Genomic DNA, 9,989 nt, shown 5'->3' with positions numbered 1-9,989 from the left:
CATTCCTTCTGTTCATACTGGCCGTTAGAAGATCCCTTCATGATGCACTTACAATGAAAGTGATGGGGACCAAAATCCACTCTCCTCCTTCTGTGCAAAAATAGTTTTAAAAGTTTATCCGAAGCTAATATGAAGCTTCAGACATCCAAATTAGTCAAATCAAGTAGATATAGTTGAACGTTACAGTCTTTTTAGTGCCAAAGTCCATCTTTTTGTTACTATACTTCCACCACAGCTCAACAGGGAAGCACAAAGAGGGGATTTGATGTTAAAAATACTGTGAATATGTCAGATAGTCACTTGATATGACTAACTCAGACTGCTGAAGTCTCATATAAGCTTCAGATCAACTTTTAAATGCATTTTTGCACAAAATGTCTGTGTGGACACACTGTGTTCGATTACTTACATTTAAAGTGCATTATGAAGGGGGATTTTTTTAATAGCCAGTATGAACAGGAGGAATGATTACAGCGAGGAAAACCTCTTTCAGTGTTCATATGGACACCTGACTGTTGTTTTTAAGTCAGATTTGAGACACTGTGACCCTATCTTTAAAGAAACCCCAGTGGGGGTGAACTGAACATGTGCTGTGAGGCAGCGCCTCCTGCCGACACACCGGCCTCTGTGCAGGTTTTAGTGAAAAGGAGACGTGTCCCACCGCCCACTCGGTCGTGTCTAGTGGTAACCCTAGATTAGCGAAACTCTCGCGAGCCCCTTTAAAATATTCTTGTTTCTAGGTTTTATGATGTGGAAATGCTCAGGTTAAGGTCTGGTTAGGTTTAGGCACTTGGTAAGGATTAGGTAAAGATCATGATTTAGGTTAAAATGATCACTTGAACGTTGTGTGGGTTAAAGTTTGTCATACTCCTTACAAATCTCGCGATAGTTTCACAAATTTTTGCTAATCTAGGGTTACCGTGTAGACACGACAGTCTCACTCTCAGGTTAGCTAAAACAGACGATGGAGATGGAGACAGACAACACCGGCAACATGGGAGAAAAAGGAGACGTGGACATGGCTGAAAACATGGAAATGGCTGAAAACCCGTTTGAACCTTACATTGAATCCCTTCGCCAGCAGCTGGAAGACCAAGACCCCGTTTTTCTGATCGGAGTTATCGTCTCTTTGGCGGTTGTTGTCATCACCTTTGGTAAGACGTTAACGATACCGTTAACTAGGCCTGACGTTAACGTGTAGCTTAGCAAAGTTAGCCACAGAGTTTATGCTTGTTGGGAAGCGGTTTAGTCAGCTTGGCAGCGTTAACATTTAACATTTAATGTTGATTCAATAAATGCAATGTGTGCTTCAAAGCAGTTAGCAGGGATTAGCAGGCTAGGAAGCTAACTGCTAAGCTAAAGCAAACGTCAACAGCTGTCAGTTCACATGAGACTTTGGTTAAAGCACAGGGTCACAATGTTTTAAGTCTGTCTTAAAACATCAGTCAGGTGCTGTAGTTATCCCTCCTGCTCATACTGGCTATTTAAAGAGCCCCTTCAAATGCACTTTCAGTGTAAGTGATGGAGGCCAAAATCCACAGTGTGTCCACGCAGTTATTTTGTGCAAAAGTGCACTTAAAAGTTGATCTGAAGCTTATATGAAGCTTCAGCAGTCTGAGTTAGTCATATCAAGTGGATATCTACCACATTTACAGTCTTTTTAGCATCATATTCCCTCTTTGTGTTTCCCTGTTGAGCTGTGGTGGAAGTATAGTATCAAAAAGAGGAACTTGGGCACCTGAAAAGACTGTAACATTGAAAGATATCTACTTGATTTAACTCATTTGGACGACTGAAGCTTTATATTAGCTTCAGATAAACTTTTAAATACATCTTTGCTCAGAAGGAAGTTTACCTGAAGTCACACTTGAAAAAATTGTGAACCCGACCTTTAATAGACATTAAATGTTTTTGAATCATTGAGGATAAATCGGTGACCAGTCTCCCTGTTTTCTCTCTCTCCAGTTTTTCTGAAATACTTCCTCACCAGCAAAACAGTCAGAAGTGCTGTGCTGCTGGTCGGGCTGTGTGACTCAGGGAAAACTCTTCTTTTCAGCCGGGTGAGTTGATGTAAAACGTGGTTGCCATCGCCACGTTGTCTGTCATGCTGCACAGCTGATATGTCACAGATGCATTACTAGTGAATTGTGCATTTTCGTATTTTTGGCAGCTGCTGTCAGGAAAGTTCAAGCGGACACAGACCTCCATCACTGACAGCAGTGCTCCATACAAAGCCAAAAATGACAGGGTAGGTTAAAGAAAGTTTCTCATCTGTTCTCATCTTTTCATGATGAGCATGGTGTATATTTTATTCTTTCTCTCTGTATTCAGGGCAGCACCTGGACTCTGATAGACCTGCCAGGACATGACAGTCTTCGTCCTCAGTATTTGGAGAAGTTCAAATCTGCAGCAAGGTGAGAACAAGACAACCAGTTTGTATTTCTATTATCTGTCTTGCTATCAAGGTAAAGTTACCAGTGACCTGATCGATTCAGTGTTCCTTATTAGGTCTGTAACTAACGATTTTCATTATCTATTAATCTGTTGATCGTTTTGTCTATAAAATGCCATTTAAATGGTGAAAAATTACGCTTTGTTTCTCAAAGGCCAAGGTGACGTCCCCAAATGTTTTCTTTTGTCCTGTCCAACACTCCACAACCCAAAGATATTCAGTCTACTATCATAAAAGACTAAAGAAACCAGAAAATAATCACATTTTGAAAAGCTGGAATCAGAGAATTTGGACCGTTATTATCAAAAATGATTGAACACAATTAATCAGTCATCAAAATAGTTAGCAATTAATTTTCTGTTGATCGACTAATTGTTCAATACTTTGTAATCACATCTCACCTCACTGTCTGTTTCCCTCTTCTCCATCTCTTCAGAGCGATTGTGTTTGTGGTGGACAGCGCTATCTTCCAGAAGGAAGTGAGAGACGTGGCAGAGTTCCTGTACGTCTTGTTGACGGACACCGTGATCTCCAGGAATAGTCCAAGTCTCCTGGTGGCATGCAATAAACAAGGTGAAACCTCGCTTCTGCCGCTCAAAATTTCCCTGTTCTTCATGTGGACGGCTGTGGCTCAGGAGGTAGAGCGGGTCATCCACTAATCGGAAGATCAGCGGTTTGATCCCCAGCTCCTCCAGTCCATATGTCGAAGTGACCGTGGTCAAGATACTGAACCCCAAATTGCTCCTGATGGCTGTGGTGTGTGAATGTGCATTAGAATAGATGATTATGAGCAGATTGACAGCCTCTGCCATCAACGTGTGAATGGATGAATGTTGACATTAGGGCTGTAGTCTGCTGGTCGACTGGTCAGTTAGTTGGTTGATATGCTCTCATCTGATTAAATTCTCATTGGTCGAATAATCTCTGTGTTATTTTCATAAGGAGAAAAGTGCTACATCAATAGCTTTCCAGGAGTAATCCATTATTTCCTGCGGCGGGAGGGACAGACTAACAAATTAACTGTGAAAACGGGGGTGTATTCAAAACACCCCTGTTGTTTTCACAACTTTGAACTCACTCAACCTAATGGAGACTGCTAGGTCTAACTGTACTCAAAGTTTACTGAACGTACTGAATGTTTACTGAATCTATGTTTCTCCATAATGACACAACGAGAACCCCCGCCAAGCCAATAAAATATTTTTTAATATTTGATTTCCGAATGAATATCTATTCACTCACAAAACAGAGAAATACAGAATAGAGAAATGTGTGGCTGCTGAGTTTACTGTGTTCCACTCTGTCCTGTTACACCCCCCCCCCCGACTAACTGATTAGTTGAAGATTATGTACGATTTTAGTCGACCAAGATTTTCTTTGGTTGACTACAGCCCTAGTTGACATGTATATGCTTTGAGTGGTTGGAAGACTATAGCTATCTAAAACTGCTGCATGTTTGTTGAATAGTACAGTTATTCACTGCTCTTTAATTTTGCAGATATCACCATGGCAAAATCGGCCAAACTGATTCAGCAGCAGCTAGAAAAGGAAATGTGAGTAACCAAATATTTTCTTTATTTTGGATCCTTTACACTTTGGTCATGATTTCTGTTCAGTTATTATCATTTAAGATCATTTTAGGGCAGCAACTAGCAATCATTTTCATTACAAAGTAATCTGCTGATTATTTTCTCAGTTAATCAAAAGTTACATCTATAAAAATGTCAGAAATTTAATCTAGTTTAATATTAAGATTTCAACTGTCATACCAGTGAAGGGAGGTTGTATTATCAGTGTATTGGTAGCACATTATAATATAAATAATAATAATAATAATATAAATTACAAGCACATTACAAGCTTTCAACTTGTTCTTCTGCTCCCTAGTGGTCAAAAAATGTATTGTTGCTGTTTATATTTTGGAGGGCTGCACTGGTTTATTCTCGCTCTTTAATTTTCATTTTAAATGTTGCGTTCAGGCTTTGATTGTCCACTTTAGTCTAACAGTGTCCTTGGAGATTGTTTTTAGAATATCAGCAAATGTAGATGCATCAACACTGACTGTTTTTGTCTCATAGGAACACCTTGCGAGTGACGCGCTCAGCGGCCCTCAGCTCTCAGGATGGCTCTGTGGGCGGCAGCGTGTATCTGGGGAAGAAAGGCAAGGACTTCGAGTTCAGCCAGCTGCCCATGAAGGTGGAGTTTCTGGAGTGCAGCGCCCGTGGCAACAAGGGTGAAGAGGGGGATGCAGATATTGAGAGCCTGGAGAAAAGCCTGGCGAAACTGTAAAATCAGCAACTCAACATCCTCGGAGCAGAATTTGCCTCAAGGGCACGGACCTCGGATCGGATGACCTCAGCAATCAGAGGAGTTGGCAGATGCATCTCAGCTGGGAATCTGTAACTTCAGCCTCTTATTCCAAACAAACGATCCCATCTGTGTCGACTGTGGAAGAACATTTGTAACATATTCAATCAAAAACAAGCAAACAGACTATGAAAGTAATTGTGGACATTATAGAAATGGAAAATGATGGTAAAGTTCCTGTGCAGTGCTCGGAAATAACTGCACTTCTTACTGCGAACATCAACCTTAAACTGCTTCATTTGGCTTAATTAGAAAATGCATAGCTGCAGGCCTTTTGGTAAACTAGAAAATGTGTTGCTTATATTAGTAATTTAAAGAAAAGTATTATAGGCTCTCAGATTTTGAACTGTCTCACCTGCAGGCTGTTTTGTGAAACCATTTATTCAGTACATGTGCCTTTTTTCTGATATTCTTATAGAAAATGTTTTGCTTGTTTGCAAAAAGAATGGCGGTTTACTTGTGTTGGTGTGTTGCGTGAATACAATGCATTTGCAATGAATGTATGAAGTTCTTGTCGTCATACAAGATTTTGTGTTTGGTGTCGTCTGGCTTGTTAAAAAAAGATACTGAGAAAACTTTCCTCCATTTCAGCAGAAGATCAAATTATTGGAGCTTTAAATAGATCAAAAATGTGAAACAGATTCAGCCTGTAATTACGTTCATTCGTAAGCAGCAAACAGGTTTTAATCAACACATACAGAAAGAAAATATCACACAATCACATAATTACAAGATTGTTGGCTGGCTGTTGCTGCTTTATATCTATTTAAGAAAAAAAAAACAAAAAAACCACCACTGTTCCCTTAAGGACAAGGACAACGTCAACAGTCTGATAAAGAGCAATATGTTTGAAATGTGACATCTTGGGAACATTGTTCAGTTAGCTTTGTTTTTCTGTCTGACACCTGGTTTGAATTGAAAGTGTTTATTCTATAAAAGCACTGCAGACTCATTTAAACATGAAAAGCTCATTTCTGTTGTTTGATGTGGTATTTTTACAGTCCACAAGAATGCATTTCTTGTTTACAAAAATATAATGAATCCCGTGTCAGGCAGCAAAACAGATGACACTTTTACAGGACCACACACACACACACATAAACCACCCACCAAAACAAATCCACTGAGTAAAGCTTACATAAAATAAAACCTGTAAAAGAACCACATTTATTCTGTAAAAGTCGCATGAAACCTCAAACTCTTTTTAATGTGTGCGTGCTGTTTCCAGATTTAGCTTTGCAATGTTCAGCGCTTTCTGGAACTCCAGTGATGTTTGGCTTCTGCCCACAGTTCAGGCTTTAATAAAAAGGAAAGCGAGAGAAGGACCAACACAAAAATGATGCCGTCAGTTTCTAACAACAACAAACGCAGGAGTGTATACCCACAAAAACACTTGTAAACTAACAACAGTGTGTTGCTATGACCAAAACAAATAAAGTGCATTAATCTATAGTTGAGACAGAGGATAAACTGTCAGATTTGAGCTCTGATCTGCGACCACCAGACTGGGCTCTCCTTTCAGCACAGCAGGGCACAGCCAGTTCACTTTGTCCCCATGACTGATGCTCAGTTTGGGCCCAGGTTTCTCCTCCGTCACCTCCTCTGCACATGCTGCAGCAGCCGCTGCCGCCTCCTCCTCCTCGCCCTCAGCCTCTTCTTTCTCTGCTTCAGCCTTCAGTGGCGTCTTTGCTTTATCCTGAGATTGTTCTTTTCTCTTTGCCTTGCTCTTCCCCTTCCTGCGTGGAGCCACCGTCCCTTTAGTTTTGGCCTTTCCCTCTGGAGTCACCACTGGGTGCTTACTGATGTCCCACAGGGCCACCTGGCCGTCGTTCCCCCCGGTGGCGAGCCAGTACGGGTGGGAAAGGAAATTGACAAAGTGAGCTTGTGAGGCTCCCTGGCTGTGTGCCTTGACTGCTCCCTGCTGTTCCAGTTTGGAGCCGCTGCCAATCCGCATCAGATGTACCCGCCCGTCCTCCGCTGCACAGCCCAAAATGTTCCCACAACTCGCCACCGAGACACAGTGAGCCAGTGGAGGGTTGAAAAGCTGACCAGGACGCTGCTGGTGGTCGTCTTCTTCCTCAGCTACATCCTGGAGGTTGAGGGTCCAAAGAGGACGAGTCTTTTGCAGACCCCACAGCATCACCTGAACAGAAAAGGGTAAACACATCAGTACATGAAAGAAATGTAGTCTTGTGTATGTCATACGTAGTACTCTCCTTTCACCTCTCACCTGCATGTCCAGTCCAGCAGACAGCAGGTTGTTGGGCCTGTGAGGCCGAAAAGCCACAGAGGAGCAGATGTTAGTGTGTCTGCGGAGAGTCCTGCACACTTTCCCCCCAGGAAGCTCCAGCACCCGGACCGCCCCGGAGTCGTCAGCCACCGCCAGAGCTGAACCCGTCTCGTTCAACGCCAAAGCATTGATCTCCTCCTCCCCTGCACCCTGAAACTCCTCCACGGTGGCCTTCAGGTTTCGGGGGTCGAGCACACTCACCGTGTCTCCGTGCGACACATACAGCAGGCCCAGAGCTGCAGGTGAGAACGCAACACTCGTGCTGTCGTCTTCACCGGAGAGGGTGAGACGACCTATGATGGTTCCTTCTTGGTTCCAAACAGCGACCTCTCCACCTTCAGAGCCTGAGGCGAGGAGACCCTCGGGGCCCGGGGACACCCCAACACACAGGATGGATGTGGAGTGGCCGTCACACCACTGCCTGGCCATGCTGACCCTGAGACGAGAGAAGAGACGTGTGAGCTTGTGGTATCTTATTCTGTTATGTTGTGTGTTATTAACTGGTTACTATTTTAAAGATCGGAGCCAAAAGTCCTATCATATTTCCAGTCTTATGCAGTTCAAGACGTACAGGAGCATAATGTTAAATTAGCACCTTTCTAAGACACCTTTCTTGCAAGCAAGAAGCAAGTAAACTTCATTTATAAAGCACTTTTCAATAGCAAGGAAAATAGAAGTTAAAAGTGTTTTGCAGGCATATTAAAGAAGGTGAGATAAGTATTTACATAAAGTAAAAGCTATAAAATTAAGAGGACAAAACATCAGCACTCAGTTATCAGTAGGGCTGCAACTAACTATGGTTGTTATAGATTAAGCTGTTAATTATTTTCTCGATTAATCGATGAGTTGTTCGGTCCATAAAATGGTGAAAAATGTCGATCTATGTTTCCCAAAGCTCAAGGTGACGTCCTCAAATGTCTTCTCTTGTCCACAACCAAAAGATATTCAGTTTATTATCACAGAAAATGGAAAATATTCACATGTGAGAAGCTGGAATCAGAGAATTTGGACATTTTCTCTCTTTAAAAATGACTCTAAATGATTAATCTATTATCAAAATAGTTGGCGATTAATTTATTAATCGGCAACTAAACGATTAATAACTAATCTTTGCAGCTCTACAGTAAACTGAACATTATAACATTAAGGAATTATGGTAGAATTTATTACAGAGCTGTTGTATTAGACTCTGTTATATTAGTTTTAGGTAGATGTACCTAATAAAGTGCAAGCAAGAAGCAAGCAAACTAAATTTATAAAGCACTTTTTAAAACAGAAGTTAAAAGTGTTTCACAGGGACATAGAAGAGTCAGAGAAGGCAATATATTAAACAATAAGCGTATTTCCATAAAGTAAAAGCTGTAAGAGAAAGACAAAAACAAAGAATACTAATGTGATTTTGCAGCACTCAGCTGCCAGTGTCTGTTTTTACAGCTTTATTATAATGAGAATGAGAAATATCATCAGTATTTACATTCCTAAAACTTAACAAGTAAACATGGTTAGATGTTAAAAACGAAAGCAATACTTGCAGAATAATTAGATTAACTGAAATCTAACAAATCTGTATTTGTGATCAATTATATGTTTAAAAAAAATCAACCAAAATCAACAATCAAATCAAAACCAACAATCACATTTACGAGTTTAAGAACAAAGTTTGGTAGAAATTACGTACTTTTAATTTTACTTGAATATTGATTCATTAAAGTAGCGAAGGAGCTACAATACGTAGTGGTTTTCTGTGTCTTTCGACTGAAATTCACTCACATGCAAACAGAATATCCTGCATTTTAATTACCCAGCAAACACATTTAATTATAACGTCGAAAATTAAAACGTGAACCCAGAAAGTCAAACAGTCTCGGCTTCAGCTCTGCTAATTTGTTAGCATAAACGCAAACATGAAACAACCTCCTGCTCAGCTGACGATGTGATTACGTTAATAATCATGTTTGTGTGAATAAGCCGATTAAATATCATTTATAACAGAGGTGTAGGATTACTGATTACCTCACAACCAGAGAATTACTCTACCTTAGCGAGGGCCGTCAAACTTCAACAGGCTGCCATGTGGGGCTGAGTCGCTCATTGATGACATCATAAAATGGTACTTTGGGAGCTTACCCTCAGTTCAGCCTGACAGGCGGATTTATAATCAAACAATCAGTCAAACTTTATCTGTACAGCTATGGCACTTTTCATGCAGGTAAGCAACGACTGACATGCCAATAATAAGACAGATGAAATGTAAACAGTAAGTAAGTGTAAGTCAATAAAAATAAAGTAAATAATATCTATAAATCATTCTTAATCAAAAGCCAAGCTATAGTTTTTAAGTTAAAGATATCAACACTTCCAGCAGCTGCTGTTAGATCCTCAGGCAAACTGGTCCAGGTGATGACATGAAATATTAAAGTCACATATAGGATATTTAAATTACTCTTTAAGTTATATATAAGTTAATATAAGTTATAAGTTGTTCCTGAGGCAGTTTGTCTCCTTAATCTTAGCATCTAACTTCCCGCCACTCCTCTTCCACCACCCTAGACTCCAACAAACCATGCACTTTCAGTTAACACTTTTTGTATATGTTTTTATTGTTTTATTGTGTTTATCGTATTAGTGTATTTTTATAGTATGTTTTTGTAGTATTTTTATATGCCTGCCATTGTAATTGCTCCTCTGGAAAAAATAAAGTTTACTGAATCGAACTGAAAACTCTAACCTTTGTCCTTGTATTTCAAATTTCAAAGTATTTATTTGATAGTGGCTGTTGCTGGTTGACACAAAGCTGTGAGAAAATTCTGCCTGTGAGGATAAGTTCAGGGCATAATTTTATGTGCTTTCTTTCAGAGTTAATAAAAACTGTTTATACAA

At 40.3% G+C, this 9,989-nt stretch overlaps 2 protein-coding genes across 3 annotated transcripts; one reads left to right on the top strand and one right to left on the bottom strand.

Annotated features, from left to right (window-relative positions):
• Positions 1 to 729: 729 nt before the first annotated feature.
• On the top strand, positions 730 to 5,318 carry srprb (SRP receptor subunit beta). The gene is made up of 7 exons (XM_067594847.1): positions 730 to 1,154; positions 1,966 to 2,060; positions 2,171 to 2,248; positions 2,332 to 2,414; positions 2,889 to 3,025; positions 3,951 to 4,005; positions 4,531 to 5,318. The coding sequence occupies exons 1-7, from the start codon at positions 965 to 967 to the stop codon at positions 4,739 to 4,741; spliced, it is 849 nt and encodes a 282-aa protein (XP_067450948.1). The 5' UTR covers positions 730 to 964; the 3' UTR covers positions 4,742 to 5,318.
• Positions 5,319 to 5,481: 163 nt separating this feature from the next.
• On the bottom strand, positions 5,482 to 9,224 carry wdr53 (WD repeat domain 53). 2 transcript variants are annotated; one of them, XM_067594842.1, is made up of 3 exons: positions 9,147 to 9,224; positions 7,050 to 7,545; positions 5,482 to 6,962 (listed from the first exon to the last, which is right to left on the bottom strand). In XM_067594842.1, exons 2-3 carry the CDS (start codon positions 7,536 to 7,538, stop codon positions 6,267 to 6,269), a joined length of 1,185 nt encoding a protein of 394 aa, XP_067450943.1. In that variant the 5' UTR covers positions 7,539 to 7,545; positions 9,147 to 9,224; the 3' UTR covers positions 5,482 to 6,266. The 2 variants fall into 2 exon arrangements, with proteins under 2 accessions (XP_067450943.1, XP_067450944.1); XM_067594843.1 differs by having other exon boundaries at positions 9,123 to 9,164.
• Between the last annotated feature and the right edge of the window lie 765 nt (positions 9,225 to 9,989).

This window comes from Thunnus thynnus, chromosome 7 (assembly GCF_963924715.1).
Source record: "Thunnus thynnus chromosome 7, fThuThy2.1, whole genome shotgun sequence".
NCBI lineage: Eukaryota > Metazoa > Chordata > Actinopteri > Scombriformes > Scombridae > Thunnus > Thunnus thynnus.
The sequence above is the reverse complement of the archived record's forward strand: the minus strand, read 5'-3'. Positions and strand labels throughout refer to the sequence as shown.

Coding starts and splice junctions, on each gene's coding strand:
- wdr53 (XM_067594842.1), bottom strand. CDS start 7,538: ATGGCCAGGCAGTGGTGTGACGGCCACTCCACATCCATCCTGTGTGTT. Junction 6,963..7,049: donor CTGCTGGACTGGACATGCAG/GTGAGAGGTGAA, acceptor TTTTCTGTTCAG/GTGATGCTGTGGGGTCTGCA.
- srprb (XM_067594847.1), top strand. CDS start 965: ATGGAGATGGAGACAGACAACACCGGCAACATGGGAGAAAAAGGAGAC. Junction 3,026..3,950: donor GGTGGCATGCAATAAACAAG/GTGAAACCTCGC, acceptor TTAATTTTGCAG/ATATCACCATGGCAAAATCG. Junction 4,006..4,530: donor CAGCAGCTAGAAAAGGAAAT/GTGAGTAACCAA, acceptor TTTGTCTCATAG/GAACACCTTGCGAGTGACGC.